The sequence below is a fragment of the Chelmon rostratus genome, chromosome 6, assembly GCF_017976325.1.
Source record: "Chelmon rostratus isolate fCheRos1 chromosome 6, fCheRos1.pri, whole genome shotgun sequence".
Taxonomy (NCBI): Eukaryota; Metazoa; Chordata; class Actinopteri; order Chaetodontiformes; family Chaetodontidae; genus Chelmon; species Chelmon rostratus.
The window spans coordinates 23834724-23862635 of record NC_055663.1 but is presented as its reverse complement, the minus strand read 5'-3'; the positions used below and the strand labels follow the sequence as shown (position 1 = coordinate 23862635).

Below are 27912 nucleotides of genomic sequence, written 5' to 3'. Positions count from 1 at the left end.
TTCTTACTCTTTTCTTTTTTCTCTTGCCAAATATTCAATAATAATGAAAACTGACCTCCACATTTAAGATATAATCAAGTTTTTGGCAAACTGAAGCACTTTAACTCTAAACTCTAAACTAATGCATTTAGTCGTTTTCCTCTCCACAGAGAGCAGACACGTCAGTGTGTGCTGTGGTGTCTTAATGGGACAGAGCTTTCAGGGGGAGGGACCTCCTCTGACTCCCATTAAGGACAGTAGCTATAAAGGAGCCGGAGACAAGATTGCAGCCAGCACACTGAGACAAGCAGACGAAGCCCGAGCGCGTAAAGAGGAGAGAAACACTCGGGTGTAACAGTGTGAACGCGAGGCTGAGCCCAGAGCAGAGGAGACAGGAGCACAGGGAAGAAGGAGGAGGGTGAGAAAGAGTCAAAGAGAGACAGAGGGAAGAGGAAAGAGAGGGAGAGAGGCATCAGAGCGTGGAACAGGTTCTTTCGGCAGCCCTTGCACTCAGCCTCTGCAGACATGCCTAACTTTGCCGGCACCTGGAAGATGAAGAGGAGTGAGAATTTTGATGAACTTCTCAAAGCCCTGGGTAAGCCCTCTCGTCTCTCCCCTCCTTAGCCAGCGCCACATCCCTGCATGAGGTTGACCATCCATCACGTCCATACAGAAAAAGGCTTTTCTTGTTCTTTGAGAATGGCACGCCTGACTTCCAACAACATGGTGTTGTTCGGAGAAAGCTCCCTGGGAAAAGAAGGCAGAGATCTACGGGGAGATGCTGCTGGAGGGAAATCCCTCAGCTTTACAGGAGATATGAAACACTGGATGCTGAATTCCAGCCTAAACAGACGTGGTATTGTTACATGAAGAGAGGAGGGGGGCACAACATTATTCATGTTAAGCATTTAAGTAGGGCATGCATTAGCAATGCCAGGGGAGGTCTGTGGAGCCCAGTGCTATTCTCTTGTGTCCTATCTTTTTTCATTCTTTTTCACCCGTCTTAGTTGGAACTGATGATTGTGATGGTTTAGATTTGGACCAGTTTAACTGGGTCATTCAATTGTGTTGCAGTGTTTTCGTCACGCCGGGGCCGCTGAAACAGACAGGACACAGCAAAAGGCTGTGTGTCTTTAGAATAATGTTGAAATCTTTAGGGAGAAGTCCCACTGTGAGCTGCTGCGACGACACTCCTCGAACTGCTGACACCAAACTGAATTACAATAAGAACTTTTTAGACGTGAATGCCCCCTGTTTTAGCACAGAGTGTGGAAGTGAAGTTGAAACAGTTGACAGTTGAGTTGTTTGTGCACGGCTGCAGCACTTAAAACGGACACATGAAAGATTTCTTGAGTCTCTGAGCACATATTTCACCCTGAAAGCTTCTTTGTGGCTGCAATCTGTCTTTAGATACCCCTACCTGCTATAAATGCATTATACTGTTTCATACTGTAAGAGATAAGACTGCTGATATTCTATATTTTTCTGATGCAGTGATCAGATGATATGATGAATCAATCCCAAATAAAAATCTGGCTTCTGTAAATGTGTATTAATCCGCAGCTGAAAGTAATCCCAAGCAAATGTACTATTTACTCCAGTTTGAGTAGCAATTCTGAATGAACTACAGTGTTCAGCTGTTTTAGTACATTACAGAACATTTTAAAAAAAATGAAAGGATATATTTGTGACCTGTTATCAAAGATTTACATTTTCAGTTGGAATGAATGAGCTTAAAGTGCAAAGCAGGACAGACAGAGTAAGGATGAGACAGACTAACGCAGCGTTGTTTTGGTGATTCTACTGGCTTTGTTGACAATGTGAAAAATCTTGATTTATACGAACTTTATTCTTTAAAACCACCCTAGAACAAATTCACTTTGAAAGTCAGTAAGAACGAGTCAACTGAAAGCTGTAAAGCTGCTCAGCACCTTTTCAACAGCCTTTCCTGTGTTTTATTTTGATGGTCCATAAGGCAACAATCCCCCCTGCTGGATCGTGAGTCCAGGAGAAATCAGTCGCTCCCTCCGTTTAGCACTTCATCCGTTCACGAACACATTAACCACATCTGCTGGAGGACATCACTCGTTCGCTCTCACAGAAGGCTTCGGCCAATGGAGAGCTGCGATGGGCAGCGACTGTGGATTCCAGTGCTGCGGGGCCGCCACTTCCCATCAACGTCTTCATAATTATCTGTTGAGTCTGAGGTTCGCCCACGGTCGCAGGAGATTGTTAGATCCGGTGTGCAGATAGCAGAGAAACATGCTGACTGAACAGAGCTGTATGAATTGATCAGACTCACTGTTTGCTAATCGAAAGCAGGCATGTGTGTCTGCATTCGATCAAAGAACGTAAAAATACAGTTTTGCTATTGAGCCACAGTGTGGATATTAACACACTGTTGAACTTTAAATTTTGGGAGCATTGGGATTACTAGAAAACACCAATAAGTTAATATGACATTTTTCCTTTTACCTCTGTTTTGGGCACACTGTACATGTTGCATTCAGGCGTCTAATATCTAAAATGTGAGCAAACTAAATTTTGAGGAGATGTGCATATTATCAGAAACAGGCACAGGACTGTTTGGCTCACTGATGCTCATACATATTTGATGCTATAAAAACACATGGCGTGATGCACTCAGATCATGGGTGGGGTCGAGCATAAGCTGTCAAATTAATATGTTTTTATGCCTGGGTGTTGACCGAGCAGCACCATGGTGGTTTTGGGATGAGGAAAATCTCTCGAAACCAATTAAGGCTGAATTTTTTTTGGAAAAACCATGAAAATGTTGCAAAATTAAAGACTTGATCTCATTTGCAAAGATATTAGCTTTGGATATGTTTGGTTGTTTTAGGGGAGGGCAATAAAATAAAAGATCCAGGACTTTGGCTTGGACACGAAGCCAGATGGCCTTACAGCATCAAACGTGTGCCAAAGTGTTGCCACAAGCCTGGACATTGCCGCATGGAGGATCACTCTTATAGCCATCAGACAAAAGGAGAGCCAGCGCCGGCCATCCCTGAGTTTTCTCAGCACGGTCCAATAATCCCTCACACAAACTTCGGTGCCAATATTCCAAGACTTCACTCAGTCTCGAGAAATAGTTGAGGTTTCTGTCAGAGCATCTAATGTGTTTTTACTCCGAAAACATCAAAAATTTGGTCGCTGTCGGTTAAAATTTAAGCTCGGAGATGCTGACGTCCACCAGACACAGAAAACGCGAGGAGACATGCTGCCAGCGTGTGCTTGTTTATTTAAGCTCCAGAGTCTGATAGAAGCTGGCATGAGGGCCTGGAGAGGTCTAAAATCTGGGTGGGGTCGAGGGTAAGGCGGAGGAGGAAGACAGCAGATCATGCTGGAAGATGTCTGGGTGCAAAATAGCAGAAGGAAAGGGGCTCTTTGTCATCAAATGACAATCTTTTTGTGATGATTTGTGTCTCTCTCGCTTCCTCTTGCAGACACACATTTGTACCTAGCAGGGATCAACCTTTAGGCTATCTCCCTCCTTTCTTCCACGTCTGTCTCGCAGGATTAAAGTTGATTTTATGAGGTTTAGCCATCTATGACTCTCATTGTCTGTCTGACAGGCAAGAAACAATCATGGCCTCTAATAAACATGAAATCATATATACTGTATTAACCAACCAATGAGAACAGTTTTGAGCCTGCATTTCTGATAAAATATGGAAAATATCATGATGCACATTACTGTAATTAAGTACAATAACAATAACGTCTGCTTGGCTAATTTTTAATTTCAAATTATGTTTAAAAAAAGCAGCAAGGCGCCAGAAAAGTCAGCATGTTGCAATTATTGAGTCATCGGTAACAATCAACAACCCTAAAACCCTCCACAAGGATATTTAATCATCATTTTGATCTATGAGGCGGTGAAACATCCCTCTAATTGCCCCTTTAAAACTGAAATCAATCTTGTTAAAATGGTGAAGCTGACCCCCGTCTCTCCCTCTCGTTGCTCTGGTCTGGGCTGCTCCTGGTCTAGGAGTGAACACCATGCTGAGGAGGGTGGCCGTGGCAGCGGCCTCCAACCCCCACGTGGAGATCCGCCAGGACGGGGAGCAGTTCTACATCAAGACGTCCACCAGCGTGCGCACCACCGAGATCAACTTCCACGTCGGTGAAGAATTCGACGAGGAGACGGTGGACGGACGAAAGTGCAAGGTGAATGAGTCCTGCTGAAGCAGATATTTGAAATATGACACACTCACATATCCAAGTTTTAGCTCTTTGACAACAAATCGTGTACACTTAACATTTTACTGTCATTTGTTAGTACATTCTCCGCAGTTTTAGATGTTCTATGTATTTTTTTTTATTCCTGCATCTGCAGCAGTCATTGGTTTCCTTTTCTTCTTTTTTATATGAAAATCTATGAACAGACCTTTTCTACACTATCTGAGCCTATCTAAGCCATCGAAGAGAACATCAAAGCTGCATTACTCATTGTCAGTGTTCAGCTATTGTTGCATTGCAATATAGTTTCCTGCAATAAGCGATGAATTTGCACCTATGTTCACACTCAACCCTAATCTGGTGACAAAAAACTGCTTTTTGATTAGATGAAGATTATGTTTGGGGTTGAGGTTGGAGGATGGGATGCAGTAGTTATGATGAAAGTTGAGATAGACATCCAGGAAACTGATGCAGATCAATACGATGTCTGCACATGTCTTAAAAACAAGCCTGTGTGTGTGCACACATCTCAGATTCCCTGCAACCTGCGTATTGTAAAGGCTTTTGTCATGAAGAGACATCATGAAACATAAACACGATGATATATTGTTGGACACGTACCGAAGACTTCTCTTTCCAGGAGCCACATGTCTGTTTCATCATAACATTTGGTCGAGGTTGATTGTTAAAGTGACTGAATCTGCTTATGTTTTCACAAATGGAGCAGCACTTTAATCCTAACAGATAAACTTCATCACATCACCTGGATTTTCAGGGTATTCTCTCTGTGGTTCTTTAAGTGCGCTCAAGGTCTTCAAAGCTGCCTGCATGCCATTGTTGTTCAGGGTCGAATGAAATATTTAATACCTCCTCGCAGTTTCATCCATTGGTATCGTCCTCACGTCCGTGCAGCTGGATTAAGGGCATCTTGAGTTGGAAGAGTTTCTCTCTGAACCTCTTCAGTCCCCGAGGGGGGATCCTCACATCCTTATACACTGTCAGAGCTCCTACAGGTTTGGGAAGCAGCCAGAGACATATAGGCTTTTGATTTTTTATTTTTCAGGAACATCAAGGTCTTTTAAATTCTTGGAACTCACGACAAACTCTGCTAAAAATCAGGACTTTTAAACTAAATCCCTGATGGGCAAAGGCTGTGTGCTGTTTCTTAGAGACGTCTGATATGATCTCAACACTGAGACATTTACATCATCTGTGTTATAAAACTGTAGACTGGACAACTTGATTGTTGATATGTGAACATATTACAGTCACACTCCCAAAACTGACATCCATGTGTGATTTTAACTTGTGTCAAACCATAAAAAACCCTGATTTATTCTTTTAAGACTCACATTTAATTAAATTAAATATATTCTCCACTTCCTGATGATACATTGGAATATATTTGAAGTAGGAGTCTCAGAGGAAGAAATTACATCAATCAATCGTTTTTACTCATCAGACATGTTTTATATTCCATCTTTAGAAATAAATCTTAAAACTTTCCCCAAAAGCTTTTCCATGTGATGTCTGTGCTGTTTTTTCGGAACAAGCACTCAGTTCACCCCACAGCTGAATTGTATTCACACAATGACGGCGGTCAGAGCTTGTCAACGCTGAAGAATTTAGAAACGCGGCAAAAACACGAAGCCACTTTAAGTAAGAAGAATCTGGCATTGATGGTCCAGAGGCTGACATCTGTTTATCGCCCTCTGCCTAGCAACCTGAGAGGACACAGCGGGTAAACAGCATTACCATGTAATCCTGTGTTATCCTCTCAGATGAGGAGACGATATTAACAAATTACTGCTAGATTACAGCTCTCTCATTACAGTAACATAAGATTGCTGTTTGACATATTGAGAGAGTGTTTGTCAAGCAAAGTTCAAGGCGGTAGGCCTATTTGAAGAAATAGACGTTCTTTTAGGTGAGGCATTATCATGAGGTGATGACACTGTAATTACTGTGATTATCTAAACACATGTTAAACTGCACGTGTAAACAGTTTTAAGATGTTTATAAAATTGGATTGACGAGGAAAATTTGTTATCAGGTACAATTTAAGACAAAATCCTGGAGCTAGAAGGGATTGAGGGTCTCGCTAAAGGACACATTAGCAGGGCAGCTTTGACCCAGGACAGTCTATCTGATTAGCACGTCACCCTACCATCCACAGGTGCATGTAATACCCTTGGGGGAAAAAAGAAATAAGTGAGTGTGGTGCTGCAATATGCTCATCCACCTTTTACTCACATTTCATAAAGACCAGGCTGCTGGCTGTTGCAGTGCTACAAGGTGAAGAGCTGTTCACAGTCACAGTATAACTTGTCAAGTTTCAACAGCCTCTGGATGAATTTGGGGTTTTATGATCCATCAAGGCCTTCAATTTTCCCATCAGCATTAATGTTGATCTCTACAATCAGTCGGTGATTTGTTTATTTCTAACATGGTGAACATTAACTGTAAGCCCAGCTTTGTCGGTATAACCTTTAGCTCAATTATGTAACTGTAGCAGTGAGTGTGGTGTCGTCAGTCAATATATTTAGTTACAGAGGTGTTTGGTCTGCAGGTGTTTTTAGCACAGACGCTGCAGAAATATTAAAGGACTGTTATAGGACTAGTAAAGGACTGCAGTGTGTCTCTATGATCCTCTTCCGTGACTACATGTTGCTACTTGTCACGTAGTATATAGGCTACATTACAGTATAGAATTGAGTATTTATAGTATATGGTTTACATGATATTATAGATTCAAGATGAAACTGAAGAAGAGAAAAAAGCCACACTTACAAATCAATCTGCTACATCAGCACCACGGACAGCGCCATGGAGTCATCAATACACAGCACAGTTACAGTACTGATGGTCGGGGCCATGGAGAGTCTAACTTTAGCAAACCTCAGTCAGATAAATGATCAGTCAGCAGACTAGACTGACATATCCAACTAGACAACCCCTCTCCGTGAGGAGGGGATGCAGAGGGGGGATGGCAGGTTAACAAGGGGGATGCATTTTGGTCATTCTGCTAACAAGGGGGATAGTACCCCCTCATATCACCTACTTTGTACAATCATATATTTTATTCAAACATCTTATATATCTATTAAGGAAAATTAGGAAAAATCTTAGATATTGACACACTTTCTTAATGGGAATCTCAGAATTCACTTTGTGGGTGTTGAATTTTGCAATACAATAACCATTTAAAAAGCCTTATTTTACAGCTGAGTTTGGTCGGATATTTGAAGGCTGCATCTGCAAATGCTTTAATTATATATCGGAAATGTGATATACTTGAGCATGTGTATATATGTAACTGAAGAGTTTAAAACACGGGTGAAAAATCATCATTTAGTGAGTGTAAGAAATGATCTTTCAGCTGCATGGTCCAGGTTTCAGCAGCGACCCTGTTGAAGTGTCCTTGAGGAAAACATTTGAACTCTCATATTCTTCCAAGGCTCCTCTTCCAAAAGGGCTGAACCGTTTCAAATTATGTTCTCACATGTTAAACAGAAATTCATCGCTCCCACCATAAATTCTTGGGCAGCAGATCGCAGCATATTCATGTTTGTGGAGAGGAAATATTGCACATGGAAAAGGAAAAATGTGTAATTGCTTGCCGAAAGCCTGAGAAATTGGAGATGTGTAATTTAGGGAAACCACAGTACCCTTCTGGGTATGTGCTGGAGAGCATTCGTTAAGGCTTGCTCTGCATATCTACATCAGCCTTCAGTACACTGATGAACATGGAAATTGTTTAATTAATGCTTATAAAATAGATGCCTTAACAGCATACAACAGTTAAAATCTGAAGTATGGATTTTGTCTTTAACTTTTATTTCATGGTAACAACTACATGTTGCAGTCAGGGAGAGCAGACATGACCTATTTCAGATCCCAGGAGACAGCGTGGCTCCTTCTGTCTGTGCCCTGAGGCATGCTGGGTACTGGGCAGGGCTAGACGGCTCTCAGTGTGACTTTTGGCCACACGACGCCTCTCTGCTACGAGGCTGACAAGTCGAGTTGTCATCAAATATTTGCCACATCCACTTGTTTGGGTTTGAGCATCAACATCAAAGCTTGCAAAAAGATTTTTTTTATCTTACAGTGCAGTCAGAAGGTGTTGATGGAGACCAAAATTCAGAGCTAAAAGAGAGTGAAGTTTGGACTTTCATTCTCCACATGAATGCTAATGTTGCTCCGTAACTGCTGGATGTGTGAATCAGCAACTATTTGCTAACAAAGTTCACAATATCAACATAAAAGGTGAGGATATTTCAACGCTGTGTTCAAAACCTGTTTCTGCTGCCCCCAAATTGCACAAAAAACTGTTATAGCAGGTTTAAATAAAACAAAGCCAAAACCTGAAGCTAAAAGAAGCTAAAATGCTACGTAGAGTTAAGAAAAACTACAGTTCTCATGGCACATACTCAAATGATGGTTAGTGCAATTTTTAAGCTTATGTTCAATAAAATAAGACAAATCTTTCTTTACTAACCCCTACTGGGGAAATTAGGGTGTCACAGGAAGCAAGCAATAGTAGCAGAAATAATATGAGAATAAAAAATGTGCATTTTATCCAAAAACACTGTAGAAAATATATTACAAGGATTTTGAAAATTTACACATTAACTCATCCAATTATGTTCTAACCCGTAAAATTGGGAGACTTTCCTGAGCAAGCTACATTTCTTCCACTGTTCATGTAATGTGTACGTATATCAAAGATCTCATGTTAAAAGCTGGGAGTCACACAGTCATCATTTCATTTCAAAATTATTTATTTAGCCAATTTTTTACCAAGACAAAATCAGGGAGGTGGCTCTCAGCAACAAGCATGTTATGATCTTGTGTGGCAATCATACGCAAGAGTGGCTTTAAACCTGCAGGAGGCGGCGCCCACTGACTCTGGCACATGTGCCGGAGGGGCGAGGGGGGCAGTGTCGGGTGTTGGCGGACTCTCAGGTGGTGGTTGGCAGCAGAGCCCTAAGTGGGTTTTGGCTGAGGCGGTCTGCCCCTGTGGTTAAACGGATTACACGCTGATCTGTGGCTGGCGAAGAGCAGAGGGCTGATTAACACCGCCACAAGGTTAAAAAGCTCCAGTTAATCTGCATGAGTGCGGCGGGATCAGACAGCCTCCTTTCACCTCCAGGAGGAGAAAGCGATAAGGCACTCCCTGTCAGTCCCAGAGACACCAGCCGGGCTTTAGTGCAGAGGGGAGGTCATAATGAGGCGATGATGTACCTGCTCTGGAGGTGCTCAGGTGGAAAACGGTCTGAGTCCTGCCTTGTGCAGCTGAGGTTGAGATTTTGCTGAATCATAAAGCAGCAACATTTTCATCTGAACACATTAGCTTCATGTCCCTTTGTGCAACAAAGCATGTCGCTTCAGGGCAAAAAGACAAATGGAGTCTTTTAATACAGCTGGTTGCTATAGAGACAGACTTTTAGCATCAGTCACCTGTCATGGAGATGCAAAGGGAGCAGAGATAAATAGGATAAAAGGAAGGACAAGAATGACACATGGATTTCCAAATAATGAACTACATACCCCTGGCAGGTGATCCTATAATGTAATAATGCAGGTGAGCAGCCTTGTACAGGTTTGGGGTAAATGGATAAAAGTAGACATTTATTTCCAGGACAGATTCAAAGAGCCCCGTGTGGCCGAGAATCGAGTGTGATTTCTTTGCTTTTGATGTGGAGAGGCAGGGACAGGTCTGCAGTGAAGGACAGGCAAATCAAAAATCTGTTGAGAGTGAAACTGATTATTTTGGACTGATTCTAATATACACTGAGGGCAAAATATGGAGACTGGGATTTGTTGAGTCTGTAGAGAATTGTTTTCTGACATATTTAAAGTTATAATCCTGGTTGATTTGGTGGCAACTGTGGTTTCTGGTACGTTTTGATAGTAGTTTCCTGAGGTCTGTATAAAATTGTCATGGATGTATTGAAAGATACTCAGCCTCGCTGCCCCAGTGGTCACTTGGGGTGCTGCAACCAAAAAAAAAGCCACAAAAGCATTTTACTCATAGATCACCATTGTACAAGAGATATCTGTAAAACTGAAAAAAACCAAGGTCAATTATTAGGATCAGTATTATCAATGTAAAGTCTGGAGCAGGAAAAACACATATGCAAGTAGTCTGCACAACACAGAAGTAAACCAAGCTCCAAAACGTTTTTGGCCAATTTTCATTCAGGGGAATGTGTTACGGATAGTTCAAGGAGAGTCCGGACCCAAATGCAGAGTGAAACAAATCTAATTTATTTACAACAAAAACTCAACAACAACAACAAAAAAACAAAAACACCTTGTGGGGAAAAATGCTAGATTTGAAAAATACAAACAGAAAATCACCATCTAGGGAAAAGTAGCAAAAAGACACAAAATCACCTCGTAAGGGAAACTAAAGTCAACCAGGAGAAAATGCTCAAACTGGCGAAGACGAAGAGAACTCAAACAATTGACACTGAGAAACGCGAGAGACTCAGGAGGCAGGAGAGCTTCTCGGCAGCCTGTCTGGAGGTGGCTTAAGTAGCCGGGTTGATTGGGTGATGCCAATCAGGTGAGCCTGATGAGACCTGCTGTAGAGGAGATCGCCCCGCCTCTCTGTGCTCTACCTGTTAACAGAGAGAGAGAGAGATGCACAGGTAGGGCAAGAGACAAGCACTAGACATAAACACCAGAAGAGACCACAACAGAATGGGCACCATCTTTGAGTTCTTATAATATGAATGAATGAAATTTAGACGTGCATTGATCACTGGGGGCAGCAAACGTTGTCTGAGCTGCTAATTGTTGGTAATGCAACAAAAGAGGAGCAAATTTTATCTGTTTGCAGCCAAACAAATGAGGGCCCATCATGTCATAGTGTGGTCATAAAGACGACTAACAAGCTAGACAGCAGTGATGTCTGACACAGAAATACTGAACTCATGCTTGAATGTCGTCTTCTGCTTTATGTGAAATTCACCCACGCATGAGGTTTTGTCTTCCGCACATTGTTTCCTGTGTTGCCTGAGCACACAGTTGGAAAGTTGGACTCGGCTAGTAGCAATAACAACTACTGTATAGAGATCTAATCACTGAATGCAAATACAATGAATGGCTATTGCCAAAAACATGTGTATAAAAGTTTGGTTTAATATGAAAATCTTAAGGATAACTATAAAATCCTCATCTGTAGGAAAACTACACAGATGATTGAGTGTAAATCAACACACAGACTGCACCAATTTTCACTTTTCACTTCTCAACAAACCAAAACCATCAGAATAATTAGAAAAAAATCTGCAATCACATGAAAACACTTACAGACTTTAAGCCTCAATTTTGATTGAACTAGAGAATCAAAACGTGGGCAAAGAGGAGTCTGGGTAGACTGGGACGAGGATAAGCTGAGGCAACTGCCAGTCAAGCAAATATGCCCCAAAAAATCCCTTTGAAAAACACATATTAGAAGAAGGTGAATGACCAATTAGGACCATAGCTTCTTAGAAACCCATAATTCAAGAAGTTGGGACTTTTTGAATGGAGTTTGTACTGTCACATTTTTTGTTGCAGTCAATGCAGCTTCAGGCGCTTCTGCGTCTTCATTGCAAAGATTTGTCGCTTGGTAAAACAGGAGTTGATTCGATAAAGAGGAACTGCACTTCACATTTTTGTCCCAAGGGTGAGGCGTAAGCTGTGGGGAGAGGGAAAAGTGACGAGCGAACACAGACACGAGAGCGATAATGTGATCAAACCGTGGGAAGAGGGGAGTCCAGGATGGAGTGAGCGTGTTGTTTCAGGCTCTGAGAGAAATGTGGTAAAATCCGATGGAAAAACTTTAAAGCGAGCAGGAAATGAGATGCTCTCCCACTTCTCCACTCGCTGTTTGTGTCTGATAAGCGACGGATTCACCGAGGTCTGCGAGAGGCTGAACTGAAGCCAAAGGCGGCAGATGTCGTGATAAGCACGCCGCTAAGAGAAAAAGCAGGATGAATCCGTCCTGGTCTTGAATGCGCTGACTGAGTGTGAGAATTTGTCGGCGAGTTAATGTGCAATGGAGAGAATGAGAGAAAATCCGTCCAAGTCAGAGGCTAAGACTGATGATAATGTTAAAATGGAGCCGTGGCTAATCGACTCTCTGGGCTCTGGCTTTAATAGATGAAAAAAAAAAAACAGAGGGGGAGCTGTAGCCGGAGAAAAGCCCTGCTGTCGTTCAGCTTGGCAAAGCCTGCGGACGGCGGCCCGCGGCGATCCACGATGGCTTCCCTTACCTTTGATATGGTGATTAACATTTGCCTCTGAGAAACTGGGGCGGAGAAACTCGTCCGGCACTGAGTGTGTGGCGGTGCTTTAGAAAATACTAAATCGTACAAATTGTCTGTGAGCAACACTGCAAATATGCTGCCATGATTGAACTAACTCGGGGGTTCACAACAGGCTGGTCCAGACCTTTTATTTTGTTGGAGTTGGACGTAGCAACGGCTGCTTTGATCAGTTCCAGGAAGGAAAATGCAGCTGGCTTCATTAAGAGGAAAAACTAATTTCAGCAGTGTCGGAAAACATAATCACAGTCAGATAACGACATGAAGCCAACACTTGATGTGAATAGTAAGATAATCTTTGGATTAAACAGTTGATTGAGAAATTGAACCCTAAAATAGCCAGTTTTAGCTGAGAAGATTGAAAGAACTCTGACGTCTGTCTGTTAGCCTTAAGCTACATTCAGGAGAGTCACAAGATTAGCATAAAGATTGAAAAAAGAGGAAACTGCTAGCCTGTCTGTACATCCTTAAAGCTAGCCCAGTGATTTATATACTTCAGTTTTTGTACGGATTAAACAAACAAAATTTAACATGGTTGATATTGAGCTTTAGAGATGCTGGTAGGATATTGGGTTAGCTTTAGACAGACGTGCAAAGCTAGCACAGTCAAGCTAGCTGCTGCCCCATGTTTCCAGTTAGCTTCCGTCTCCTATTTGGACAGACATTGAGAGTCTTATCAATTTATTCCTCAAACTCACGGCAAGAAAGCAAATAAGTGCATCTCCCAAAATGTCTAGCTCTTCCTGTAAATGCGAAGCTGCTGCCTGGTTAGCCTAGCTTAGCATAAATACTGGAAGCAGCTATCCTAGCTGGCTGTGTTCACAGTTAAGAAAATGTGCCTACCAGCACATCTTAAACTCACTTATTAATTTATTTTAACACTTGGGTTTTTTGTATATAATAAACAAACAAGATAAAACCTGTTAAACAGTGGGCAGAGCCCAGCTAGCTACTTCCCCCTGTTTCTGGTGATTACGCTAAGATAGTCTCCTGGCTTCAGCTTTATATTTATCAGGCAAATATGAGAGTAATATCAATCTCCTCATTTTATCCTTAGTAAGAAAGTTAATAAGCGTATCTCCAAAAATGTCAAGCTGCACCTCTAGAAGAGCAGCTTTTGTGACAGAGGACAGTCGGGGTAATGAAATATGAGCGCAGCTAATGGAGACTTCAGCTGACCGAGAAGATAAATCCTCTCAACACAAGGATCTAACACAAATCAGCACCACGGGGTCACCTTGCTCCTGGTCTTTTATGAATTCTTAACTCACTGATAGGCAATTTGAGTCAATTACTTCAGGAGAAATTCATCCTGGAGCCAAAGTCTGACTAATCCTGTTGAAGTAATTTGAAATATTATTGAAGCGAATTAGCGGACGGCGACCCCGACTGACCAAAGTGGATTTTTCTTTTTCTTTTTTTTTTGCTCAGTCTGCAAAGGGCTCAGGCCACCGATTTATAATATCATATTGGTTTGTTCACTGAGGTCTGGCCACAGATGAATAAGCACAGGACAGCCACTGAAACAAGACCAGGCCTTCTCTAAATGACTACAACAAAGATGGAAGCTGGTGGGTGTGGTTACGACATTTCTGACCACGCAGATCAGCTGGATATTGGTGTTACGCCTCGTATTAAGTGACCTGTTAAGGATGCATCTTGCAAATGTTTCGTTCCGTCACACTGACCTTCCCGCCTTGTCTTCCCTTCCCCCGCAGAGCCTCGCCACCTGGGAGTCCGAGAACAAGCTCCACTGTCAGCAGACTCTGGTGGATGGTGATGGCCCCAAAACCTACTGGACCCGGGAGCTGAGCGGCGATGAGCTCATACTGGTGAGCAGTGACTCATCATCTTACCGAAAGCCTCTTAATAGATTACTGCTTAGGAAAGAGAAAAATGCCCTCTTTGCAAGCACAAAAGCTCTAAAGTTCAGTCGATTAATGATTCACCTCGACTTGAAATTCATTTCTTTGCTTGGCTCTTTGCTTGGAAAGTAATTTCCAAAATGCTATTCTTAGTACAGAGAGGGTAGGATCTGATGGGCAGCTAATCTGTATGGTTTGTCTGTTGCGTGGCTTGTTCTCATGGAGACCCGTAGGACATCAGATGCATTGAGATGGGATTTTCGAGCAGCTAGCGTACTGTGTTTGAGAAATGGTTAATGAAACCAGGCAGAGAGTGTATGAAGTCACCCTGGAGATTCATCTGTAAAGGAAATGAGAGAGGCCGTTTCCCAAGGAGCCGAGCTTTCATCCACCCCGTGGAGAGACGTGAAAGGAGAACAAGGGGAGCTGCTACGCTGACTTTGCAGTAATACCCCTGTATTTAGCCAGATTAATATGGGCAGAAGTCAATGGGTCTAAAGCCCCTCGAACGATGTGCAGGGGAGCAGTCCAAGAGCGATGGACCGGACGAGCAGTTCTCAGGGAATCAACAGCTTTCCTGTTTCAACGCTCCCACGCTCGGCTTTGTTGTTCCTCGAGCGCTTCTGAGATGAATGTCCAAAAGGCAAAAGCTTGAAACAACAATATAGAAAGTTTAGATGCTGAGAAAGTAATCACAGGATGTTTGAGCAGCTTTATATGATCGGACAGCAGCAAGAACGGGGAAGAAGAGCAGCTTCAGTCTATGTTGTCGAAGCGTAAATAGTATCTCGGCGTCCCACCAGAAGCTCCTCATTGTTCAGACTGGGCAGACGGCAGAACACATGAGTTATTTTCCGGCGTCTGGGTGATAAAAGCTGATGCCGCCACTCCGGTGGCACTTTGGCCCCGGAGGAGCTGCAGCGTTCGTGTACTAATGGAGATCGATGCAGCCGAGTCTCTGCGCTTCTCTGCTGCTCTTCTCACCTCCGTCCTCCCTGCTGCCACACCACCGTACGACCTGCAGACAGGCCACGTTAACAGAACGGCGTCCCGCGGCTGACCTTTCCTAACCGGCATTCCCCCGTTGCGAAGTCGAGTTTACGCACCGGTTAATGGCATGAAACTGATTTTCAGTGCGCGCGGCTTGGATTTGTTGCCATGGCAACACTCACAGGTACATCTTGTCATCATTCACCTGAGACGGCTGCCCTAGTTTTGGTGCCACAGCAGCAGACTGACAGTGTTGGTGATGATGAGAAACAAGGGTTGAAAATCTGTTTCCTAGAAATTATGTTTATATGTGACTTTATGTGTTTTGTATGCTTTTTTTTTTTTTGAGTGAATGAAGGGGACCGGTGTCACTGGGAGGGGGTCAGGGTGGGTGGAGGGTGTACCAGCTGCAGGACTTTGACACCATTGTTTGCATCCTTAGCCCCATCTGTGGTTCTGTTTAGGCAAGCAAAGTTAAGCTCCAGCTTAAGATAATCTTATGGTTTGAATTAAATGTTAATAATCATGTGTTTCATCAGTCTCAGGTCACCACATAACCATGCAATTTTTTTTAATAATGCTGTTTCATTGTTATTTCGGCCAAAAAACAGGTGGAAAATGTGGTCAGTGAACATACTGTCACATTCAGCAGCAACTTGTCAGATACATTAATTAGCACCTTTTCCCACTAATGTTAACAGAAAATGGAATCTGTCTGGCATTATGTTTTCTATGAAACATATTTGCTGTTATTTGCACATTAATTCCAGTCAAATATACTTCTCTCGCAAATGTGACACAGTTTGAGTTATCAGAAAGTACTTTTTAAAATCTTGGCTCCTGCTGGTAAAACTAACCCTCTTTAATAAAAACATTAAATCTTCGTTAAACCAACAATATGAAAAGCTGCAAAACCTAAGAAGGAAGCTGGCGTTGCATTGACTGTATCAGCAGAGTAATAATGACAAGTCTCAGATCGCACTGCTCACGCTCTACACCTGCATGAATCTGACTGGGTGGCACGAATCAGCTTGCAGCCAAGAAGCTGGTTAATTAGCCGCTGATGGTGAAGAGGAGTGACGCAGGTGATGCCAATCAGCGAATGATTGAGTGGCTTCCGGGCTCTGCCTGAAGTAAGGCTACACTAAGTGTTGAAAGATGAAGCTCACTTATAGGCAACCCTAACGTAAAACACTCAAACAATCAACGATTTCACAGTGAACAAATGTGCTGCTGCACTGCCCTGCAGGATATGTATGTTTATCAACCCTGTTTTCTTTGGCAATTAGGGAATAAAGCTGTGCAACTTGTTTCATTTAGACTTGTACTGAAGTCAGAAATAGTCCGCACCTTGCTGTGAGTGTTTTCTCAAAATTCGAACATGATTGGTCACGTTTCACAGTGAGATTTGGTCCAATCTCACAGTATTTCAAGTTGTCCTCTAAACTGCAACACATCTAATGTTGTTCATCAGTATTTGACTGCGATAATAAGAACTTCAAAACAAACTAATTATATATCAAACCAGCATTGTTTGACAGCTTTGCTAAAAAAAACACCTGCTCATAAACTTGCAGGTCCATTAGAGTACAAAAATGAAGTAGATGCAAAAGGTTTTTTCAAATGTTTCAGTATGTGATGTTGAGTTAACAAATATCAGACCTCTAAAATCCTGCAAGATTTTAATAATCTCTAAAGAAAAAGAGGCACAAGGCATCTTTGCACCCAGACAACCTCTTTGTATTGGGACGAGCAACTGGAAAAACCCAAACACCGTCTGAATCTGAATCATATCTGTCCCCTTCCAAAGAAAAGCCCCCAGACACCGAGACAACCAAACAATTGCCGAGCTTCAGCTGGAGACTCAAAGGACTAGAGATCATAAAGCAGTGGTCTGATTGTCTGTGGCAGTTCACACTGTAAGTGGGCCACATTTCCATACAATTTGCATGATCCGTTTAATTGGTTTAGTCTGAAAGGGCTTTAAGGGCAAAGTCGTGCGGATCTTCTCCAGCTACGTCAGCCTGAAATAAAATCGAAGAATGATGGCACATCAGTGGACTCGATCACTTCAATCTTGCGCGTTCAAAGGACGCATCGGTCTGTTATTGAGCAGTTTCTCTTGGTTTCATCATCAACAGTTTGCACTATGGCTCCGACTGACGGCCATGAGCGTGATGCTGTGACACATGCATCATTCTTTAATAGGATTTCCTTGACACTTTGAGATTTAGCTTCAGGCCCTCCAATTTCTTTTCCCTCACACTGAAAACAATATGGCGATACTATCAAACTCAATAATCTTTAAACAAGTTGTGTTCCTTCGTCTCAAAACAGACAAGAGTGGAGACCAGTAAACACGACATGTTGGCTAACGAGTGTTTTTACCTGTTATGAATGGCAACACACACACACACACACACACACAGTGCACGCCTCTTCATCTTAATGTCTTTGTAGTCTTTGAATGACAATCAGTACAATTAGGACAGTCTCTACTTGAAGGCATTCACTGTGTTCTTGGTGCATCTCCAAAGTGAGGCCATGTCTGTGTCTGAGCCACACAGAGAGACTGATGCTTTTCTAACTAGCTGGACAGGCTGTTGTAACGCTCTCCTTTGTGCTCCGCCGAAGAACACAATAAATCAGCTGCGATTAATTCACTAACTCTGCCCCCCAATTGCCGACTGAGACCAAAGAGAGAACAAGCATGACGCCAACTTGGAAATGTTTTCTTCTATTAGTTTATGAGGCACATTGTGGCCCTGCACCAGACTAAATGCTCTTGGTTGCAGATCAGATGCTCTGGTTTTTCTCTTTTAGCTGTTCCACAAAGCAGAACAAAAACATTCGGTGACGCTGCTTTCTGCCATTTTGCTCCAAACCGCTGGAAAAACCTTCCAGGTGATCTTTCTCAATGGAAACTAAAAATCCCAACCATTCAGTCTGGCTTTTGTATCGAAGTTCATAATTGTATGGTTTTATTATTTACAGTACACTTATTTTATTTATTGTCGTCATTATTATTTATTTTATATTATTTTGTTTTCTCAACATTTGACTGTTAATCTTTATCTCTTTATTTCACTCTGTTATTTTATTAACATTTTGCTGTTTCACTATAATCAGTTTATTTTGTGTAGTATTTTTTTTAAGTTGTTTGTACTACATTTTATTTTTTATGTTTTATTATGTCAACATCTTTTATTCATCTTCATTTTATTCAGTTATCTTATTGGTTGTTTTGCTGTGCATTAGCCTCTAAATCAAGTTCAAATCCTGCCTTGTCACACCTCCACACAGCTGTATTCACTGCATGAGGCAGGTGTGGTTGTTGAAGCCCCCCCAATTCGGACAGCAGAAAGGTGTTGGGGGGATGGGTTTCAGGTGCTGCAGTCTGGCGTTAAGATTACAGCATCTTATTTCTAGTACCGGTGAGACAGGAAATATAATCCAGGAAGTGCAGTTTGAGTCACAGATCCAGGAATTTGAAGGCTGACCAATGGTTTATAAGGATTTTACAACTTACCACGTGGCTATTATTTCATCTTTCGTTGCAACAATCGTGTGGTTAACAGTGAAAAAACAGTGTTTACCTGCTTACATGTATTTGACTGCAGAATCATCTTCTTGTTTCCCGCAGACTTTTGGGGCAGACGACGTTGTGTGCACACGAATTTACGTCCGGGAATGAAGCTCCGCAACCTTCATCAGGACAAGGCAGAAACCCAGTTGGACCACAGCTTTCATTAAACCCAACAAACACTCTGTCACGCTAACACGCTAGCACATTTGCAAATTATCCTGTATAATCTCTCAGCATCGGTCTGCATAGTCTCCACAAACAGTAGCAATGTCTCTGTAATGATTTGTAGTGAGTATTGTATCTGCAGTACAGTAGGTGGATATCTCAGTAACATATCTGCAACCCTGGTGTCGGCTGTTTACGTAGGATTTGTTCATCAGTTGCATTGATTAAGCATTCATGTTCAATGACAGGAAACAATAAAAATGGAACAGTGTCAGAGCCTCTTTCTTAATGATATGTGTCTTTTAAAGGCACCGTATGGAGTTAACGTGTAAACAAACGCATTTATGTTTAAAATCCAGTCTTCTTCTTTGCCTCCTGTTGTTGGTGCGTTGCTGTTTCTTGACTCATTACTGCCACCAACTGTCAGCCAGTGGAATAGCGTGTTGATCAAATCACATGGTCTTCATCAGCAGGCAGAGTGTCTCCAGTAGTCATGGAAAAGGTTTGCCACTTTTTTCACTTTAAAGAGTAACTGCACCCAAACTAGTTACTCCGGCTCGCTCCTGTGCAGCAGCGATGCAGCGTGGCACTATAGTACCTCGCTGTATCCCAGCTGGGCGTGGTCACAAATACAACAGATCACAACCTGGCCATGCCCTGCTGTGATGTTAGGTTCAACAGCCTTGTACCCTTCAGCCTATCGGATGAAAGGCTGGTGCAGATGAGCTTTTCCTTTTTCTAAAATCTTGTGTGGCCTTACAGCTGAGAAAGAAAGAAAAAATGGACAACAGTGCAAGCTCCATTTGCTTGTACAAATCATGTGATTTGATTGACAACTCCAGAGCAACTACTAAATAGCCCTGCCAATAGATCTGCCTAAATGTCACACACTGGGCCTTTAAGTGGGAGTATTTGTGTGACACAAGGTGGTGGGTGGGAGGTCAACTTCTGCTTGGGACCAAAACCATCTAGGGCTGGCTCTGCTACATCAGCTCAGGTCCTAAACCCCACATCCAGCCATGCTCCAGCCTCCCACCCCTTGCTGTCGTTCGTCTTTTGCTTCTGCTTCTTCCCAGACACTCCCGAGAGACGCTTCTTTGTGTCTGATGCAGCTCTGAGGCAACAAGATTAAAGACAGAGTGGGGCGGCGAGATAAGACCAGACAGACGGGAGCAAATACAGTCAAGAGCTTCCAGGCAGGGCCCTGTCGCCGCAGCGTGACTAATGCCACGGTCGCACATTTACGCCAGTCGTCTAATCACAGTGATGGACAACATAAGAGCTTTCATTCCTCACACCAACTTTTAAATCTAGAGGAGCACGTGGCGATATTTGTTATTTTTTGTGATGTATTTTGGAATTGAAAGACAATCAGAGAAATGAGGGAAGTTGTCCTCGTGGGCCTTTCTACGTTATTGGAATGGACAGACACAGTAGGGTTGTGGTCACTTCATGCGTCTGACCTCTTTTGCTTCACTAGCCTTTCTAACCTGATTGCCCGGTGGTCCATGCTGCCCCTTGTTTTACCAACAAGGTGGTCAGAGAGAGACGAAACCTTTCAGCGAAGAGGAAGGCAGAGAAGCAGCGATGGAAGCCGAGAAATGGCTGTGACAGTGTTAAAACACTGGACAGATGTGGTGTTGGTGTTATTGTATCTGGAATATTATCAGGAATATAGGATGATACAGGAAGCACAAAAGTCTGCATCTGCAATCTGTTTGCAGAAATTATGAGTAAGAGCTCATCATATCATTCTAATACAGATGTATACAGTCCAATGGAAAGCAGGGAAGATGAAGCATTGTCTCCTCTTCTTCATGCCACATTATATTAACAGCTGACCACAGAGAACAATATGAAACATGGGGAAAGCGAGACAGGGGTGTATAAGTGACAGAGCACCAAACACAGCACCTGAGGTGTGTATGCACCTGTGTTTGATTATTCGAGGTGGACTCGAAGTTATTCGAGCATTGTAGCATAAAGCACACGTTATGCTACAATTTCAGGATTTCAGACAACCACGAGGATCTTGATTCAGGCACCTGATAAAGATTCAGCACCTGTGCCGCCCACCTGAAAGCATTATCAAGGTAAAGACCCAGGTCTCACAATGCAAGCCGGTCTGGAAGCGTGAGGGAATCTCAGCAAGAGCTGCAGGTATTCGCTGGGGAAGAGGTAGCAGATCGTGGGACTGGAAGGAAGAGTGGGTGGAGGAAGGTGGTCAGACAGAAGAAATGGGTGGATGATGGAAACTTGGAAGCCACAGTGCAAACATTTTTATTAATGTCTCAAAATGATTTGTTTGTGGATGCAGAAGCATCGAAGTCCTGAGACGCACTCGTATCTTTTTTACAAATTCTTATTCTTATCAATGAACGGCGTTTAAACTTTCCTCTTAATTTGTTTACAGGTGGAGTTCTCTCTTGGTTACTTCCTCTGTGGTGCTGGGGCTGTTTGGTTTGTTTTTTTATCAGAAAGTTTTTTATGAGGCAAAGAGAATTGTCTGAATTAAATTAACCTTTTCACACGGGTTGGAGTCCTTGACCCAAGTGTTTCAATGAGAAGTATGAAGAAGGTAAAGTGACTTTATTCTATTTTCTTAGAAATCAAATAATTAAGCTTTTGTTTTATTTAAACAGTGCTTCAGTGCTGCTCAGCAGCTAATTTACTGTTTTGGTGCATGAGCCAGGCAGTACACATGCAAATCTTTCTATTGGAAAGCCATTGGGGAACTCATTCAAGACACTTCCTCGGAGCAGGTGCACGACTCATGAATCTCTGATCCGAGCCAACACAGCCTCACTGCAGTGAAATGTGTAGCAGCCACAGCAGTGGCCAGAGGCCTTGGCGTGGACTACAGTGCTGTCCTCGAGGTGGATATGGCGAGAAAGTGGCACAACATCAAAAACAAAAAGCAAATCTGTCTCTGTCCTTCACGGCTGCCAGGGATTAAAAGGTTGTCCTTTCAACACTCGGGCTCGCGAGGACCAACAGAGTGGCACGGCGACTGTTCCCATTCCTCAACGCCAAGGCTGCCGGGGCGAGTCTATACCACCCCTGCTTTTTGACCTGGTATCCCCTGAAAGAATGAGTTTCCTCCTCAGTGCACCACAATGCTCCGGGAAGCAAGGGCCAGGGCGCGCGCCTGCTGTGATGTTAATTTAATGACAAGCTGCTGTTCAGATGGCAGGTCCAAACAGCTGAATAAAGGGATTGTTGTGTTTTCGCTCCACTTTGTAGGGAAGGGGCCCCTCCGCCTGTCTTACTGCTCTCTTCTGGGCACCAAACACTGGAGCCTCTGTGAAGACAGTGGAGCACAACGCCGCTTCCTAAGGAAAGAAAAACAAAAGTTTCCCTCCTCTTCTCCACTTAGTGTCCCACTTTAACTCCTCCCAAAGCTTCAGTGTGTTTTGGAGTTTGGGTGCTGCTGAAAAAGGCCAACTGGTTCCCTTCCTGCACAGTAAAACCAATTAGTGCATATTTTAAAGGGAATTTGAATTCCAAACAACCTGTGTCTTCGTTTTCTTTACTTCATTTTCTTTTTTTTTAAGGTTTTCACCGCCATTCCTATTGGTAGTAACAAGATTGGGTTCACCAAGTTAGTTGCTGAGGTGTGGGAACACAGCAACAACGTTAAAAAGACATCCGATGGGGCAAGAAACACAAACAGTCAGATGATAAGACATGATTTAAACAGACATCCAGGCTAGCTGACGAATTTAGGAGAAAAGATGTAGCAAAAATGAAAACAACAACCATCACCAGCGTCATCACTATGCATCAGAAAGACTCCATCAAACTTTGACCGACTGTACTTTTCTTTCAAATACAAAGAGGGATTATTATATGTTGTTATATATTATATGAGACAGATCAGAGCTTTTTGCTAAATGCTAACTTTAGCATGCTTAAATATTCTAATATTTATTAGGTATGTTTATGGTCCATGGTCATCACCTTAGTTTAGTGTGTTAGCATGCTAGCAATTGCTAGTTTATAACATTTTGACCTAATGGTGGCGCTAAAGTTGGGTCATAGGACTCATCCTGCCCCACAGCTCATGGCAATCCAGCCAATCGTTGTCAAGACACTTTACTAAAAGCTGCAAAGGTCGACCTGCTAATGGCGCTAGCTTGAGGAGAAGTCACATGATCACCAAAGTGCATTTATTAACAGTTAGAACAAACTTTATTAGCGATTTATTACCATTTATAACTGCAGAGTTGATGGCTTAGTGTAAAGTGAGAAATCCATGAGTTTCTGCATTATTATGAAACTTAAAGGGTAAACATCTGTCAATGATATTTTTTAAAAACTGGCAACCACTGTTTACCACCGTTACAGCTTTATACGCCCTTATAGAAGATGCCTTATGAGAAAGTGGCACTGAAATGGTGACGCTAACTGTTGCCTGTCATGACGCTGCTGCAGTTAAACAGCACAGGCCTGAAAAGTGTCAGAAAATGCTAATCAGTGCGCTTGTGTTTAACCCTGGCAGATGGTGCTGACTAACCCTGTAGAAGGTGGAACATGCAGCACATTAACTTACATGTACTGGATATGAACATCAAGGGACGATGGAAAAGGTCAAGTTCAGCCAAGTGTGTGTGTGTGTGTGTGTGTGTGTGTGTGTGAAGAGGGTTGCTGTCACATTAAATTACCCAGCGTGCTTTGTGCCTTTGACATCCCCAATGACTTTCATCTTGTGATATATTTAGTCACGCTTAAGTCCCAATAAATGGCGTTCTCAGGAGGGAACACGCACACATTCAGAGCAGCTCGCCACGAACGTCTGCTCAGAGAAGAAGAAGAAAGAAGGAACAAACGTGATAATGATGACAAGGAGAAAACATTTTTTGCATTGCAAGCACCTGACTAATACTCGTACAAAGAGCAACTTTTGAGTGCATTACATGACAAACACAAGATTGTAATGGTGGCTGTGCAGGTTTTAGCCCATTAACTGTTATTTTCTCATACTTTAGATTATTGCAGATCATATCTCGATGGTAAATATTGTAAATGGAATGACCACATTCTCCTGGTTTTCAGTCTGAGTTCCTGGCTTACTTCCTGTTTTTTTCAGCAGGGAATGACAACCAACCTCCAGAAACTTAATTTAAATAGTTCATTTTTCACATTTCATTGCATCATCTTGTAGTTATTTTGCATACAGGCAGGGTTTTGACAGTTCTTCCCTAGTGGTGAATTCAAGGAAACTGCAAGATGCTACACTTGTAGTTGTAACCAAACGGCAACCTTTTAAATTAAGACTTTTTTCCACTTTCCCAACCACGGGAAACTGCCAACTTTTCATGTCACAAGACTGCATTTTTTAAAGGTTTAGCTCACCCGGAATTTATTTGAGGTTTTGGTCATATGCGCTCAGGTTTCGTCTCTAATATTTCTGCAGCAACAACAACGCAATGGAGATGAACAAATTTTGTTTGTGGCTCTACAAGCATTGTGACAACGTACTTTCCATAAACTGCTTGCTTGTGGAAAAGATGCTGAAAGAAAAGTTTTCTGTGCAGCGTTCTGAAAAGGACAAACATGGTGGACTTTTCCATGTATATTTCATTGTTTTGATTGTTCACTGATTTGAGGAACTGGAACACCATTGATTTCCACTAAACCAGAAACAGTGTAACAACAGGTTTAGAGGCAACACAGGCTGAAACTTTGCAGAGACGCTGTTGTTTGCAAATGATTATTATACATGCAAACCACAGGATTTTGACCTACATGTCAGTGGTTTGCTCTGTGTGTCGCTGTTAGTCATTTGATAAACTTTATGAACAGTTTTGGGCAGAGTCACAGTAAAAAAAACTGTCAATAAATCTCAACATGAGTCACTAGTGAGAGTTTTAATGTGATTCAAAACACATGTCCTATTGGTAATGTTTATGAGATAATAATTTCATCCTGTGGGAAGAGAATAAAGTTGACAGTAATTTAAGAATTAGAACGTCGCCATCATAGAGTCATAAGTCATCAACGATGAAGTTGAAATTCTCAAAGTCTGAATGCAAGTGGAGACGTCCAGATTGCTGCTTGTGTCCATTAGTCCACTGTGATGGATATGAACGCCTGTCGATTCTGTGGTATCGAATGCAGCATTTTAATGTGCTCTGCCGTTGTGTTAATAATGCAAGAACAAGACTAAAAGTGCTCATGGTCTGCGAGGCTGTGCTTTGAGCTAAATGCTAACTTGCTCACACGATAGTGCTAACACGCTGATGTTCAGCAGGCATAATGTTTACCATGCGTGCCATCGTAGCATGTTAGCATGCCAACAGTCGCTTATTAGCACTAAACATAATGTGTGGCCGAGGCTGATGGGTTTTAGGTTGGTTTTGCAGCTGTTGAACAAATTGAATAGTCGTTCCAGTTTTTCCTGTAGCTGCCAACTTGACCTCATCATGGGATGGCGTATAAATAGCACGCCATTTTTAAGAACATTTCCAACAAAAAGATGACACAAAATGACTTAAGACATTGGTGTGTTATTCGTCTGCCATTTAGCGAGACCAGGCTTGGGTGTGTACCCAGTTTTATGAATATCCATCCAAAAGCTGCTTCCAACATTTCACTCAAAACCATAAAAGTGAACATGGTGAGAGGAACAGTCAGAGGATCGCCAAAGTCCGTTGGATTCATTGTCTGGGAATCACAAACATCTCTCTTAAAGTCTGTTCCAGTACATCTGGTAAATGTTGAGATATTTCACAGGATAAGTGCACAAACTGACTTATGGTAGCTCTGAAAGAGGATCACCAAACTTATCAGGTTTCATGAATGTCTGCACAAAATTCTACGACAATCCATCCAATAGCAGTTTCCAACATTTCGGTCAAAACCATAAATGTAAACCTCATGGTGACATTAGAAGAAAAGTCAGAGAAACACCAAAATCCTTAGGATTCATCCTCTGGAAACCATGAACGCTGGCGTAAAATATCATGGCAATCCATCCAGCAGTTGTTGAGATATTTCAGTGTGGAGCAAAGAGGTGGAATGACAGACTGACACCACCACTGCCATCTATAGAGCCACACTGATGCATGGATCATCCAGAGCACTGCAGGCTAGCATTAGCAACAGTCATGTGCCGCACACCTCTGCTGTAAAACGACCTTTAAAAGGTTAAATCTGGTGGAGAGATTTTTTTCCCCCCTCATCAAAGTTGCTGGAGCTGAGCTCGTAAACTCGCCCGTTCAACACAGGAGCTCGCAGCAGTTATGTAAGAGTGCCAGACTTCACTAATCCTTTTATAGAAGAGAGGAGCCTGCAGGGTAGCGCTCTCTCATCATCAAGACAAATCAGCCTGCAAAGCAGACGTCTCAGCTGGGCCGCGCATCCGCCGCCGCACAGAAAACATCCTGTCGTTTAGACGAGAACGGCCTCTGGATGCAGAAATCACCCACAAAGTCGCGAGACAGACGAGCTGTGAAAAAACCTGACGAGCGCTTTGTGGTATTAATAGCCGCTCCGATTCATGCTTCTGTCTTCAAACCTTATAACCCATTCCAAAAATACACCACAGTTTTGGATAATCTGCCCTTATTCAGAGATGCTATTGATGTCTTGTGCACACAGAGTGAAAACCTGCCATCATCCAAATGCTGAAAACTTCCAGTCATGGTTGCCAAGATTGCCTGTACAGCATTCAGAGGTAAAAGCCTGGTGAAGTTTGACATAAAGCAAACACTGTAACCCCCCCCCCCCCTCGCCTCCCCACATACAAGAATAAAGAGCAGAAATCTACGTGGTCACTCTCAGTGAGTTAATTGCTCTGCATTGTGGGTGCCAAGGCCGCCAAGCTTGAGGGACAATGTCAGCTCTGTAGCTGTGACAATAGCTCTGCTCTCTGAGTCAGAAGTTGCGGAAGCGCCGGCATTAGGCAGCTGAAAGCTGTTGAAAGTTCAGGAGTGTGCACTCCAAGGAAGAAATCACGCAGAAGAGCTTTGGGGGCGAAAAAAAAAGCCCTCCACTCCCCCTCAGCCGGTGCTGCCTTTGAGGAACTCATTGTTAGCGCTGCCAGTGGGAGGCATGGAGGGCTCTGCTGGCATGTGTCGGCCTCAGTCCTCGTCAGGGCCTCAGCGCCGCGACGGCCAACTGGGTGAAGGGTGTGTGTCCGTGAGGGGACGTGTTGTGTTAAGGGTCTGAATGCTGCAGGTGGTGTCGCTCAGGTGGAGTTCTAGCACATGTTCGGCCTCACTTCTGCCGTCCGCCCTCATTTGCACAGTGCGTGGGGACCGTCCATGCAGGCCGGGCGGAGTCCGGACGTTTTCCCAGTGGAATTCACTTTTTGCATCACAGTTTGTTCGTCCTTCATCACATTCACACAAATCTGCCAAGAGATGTCTTCCATATATCTTCCACATAGCAAACGTTTGATGAATATCAGCCTTATCGGCTCATGTGTGATTATTGAGTGGCTAAAAGGAAAGAAGTATGCTGTGTTAAGATGCTAACCAGTGCTACCAGAGTTGGCAGTTTCTCAACCAGTGAAAATGGACGCAGTCTTGAAGAGGAAAGAGGGGCCATTTTCAGGTCATGTGGCTCTGTCATCACATTTCTAGTCCTGGTCCTGGACTGCGTTTGTAAAAACTGTCCAGAAGCTAATTTTGCCTGTTGCCACTGATGAAAATCTTAGCAGGAAATATTAAATATCATTTTTTGTTGAAATGATCACCAAAGTCAAGGAAATGATTTGTTGATTATCAAGCAAAAATGACAACAGCTACTGGTTTCTTCTTTTTAAACGTGGGGATTTGCTGTTTGCCGAAGCCAGAGAATCTTC

The 27912-nt window shown here is 42.8% G+C and overlaps 1 protein-coding gene across 1 annotated transcript; it reads left to right on the top strand.

Moving 5' to 3' along the window:
* Positions 1-304: 304 nt before the first annotated feature.
* Positions 305-19327, top strand: crabp1a (cellular retinoic acid binding protein 1a). Its single transcript, XM_041939360.1, has 4 exons — positions 305-574; positions 3989-4167; positions 14216-14329; positions 18996-19327. The coding sequence occupies exons 1-4, from the start codon at positions 505-507 to the stop codon at positions 19044-19046; spliced, it is 414 nt and encodes a 137-aa protein (XP_041795294.1). The 5' UTR covers positions 305-504; the 3' UTR covers positions 19047-19327.
* Positions 19328-27912: the final 8585 nt, after the last annotated feature.

Bases quoted from the DNA above. Each gene is read 5' to 3' on its own strand.
- crabp1a (XM_041939360.1), top strand. From the start codon at position 505: ATGCCTAACTTTGCCGGCACCTGGAAGATGAAGAGGAGTGAGAATTTT. The intron at 4,168-14,215 runs GTGAATGAGTCC...CTTCCCCCGCAG, and splicing joins TGGACGGACGAAAGTGCAAG to AGCCTCGCCACCTGGGAGTC. The intron at 14,330-18,995 runs GTGAGCAGTGAC...TGTTTCCCGCAG, and splicing joins GCGGCGATGAGCTCATACTG to ACTTTTGGGGCAGACGACGT.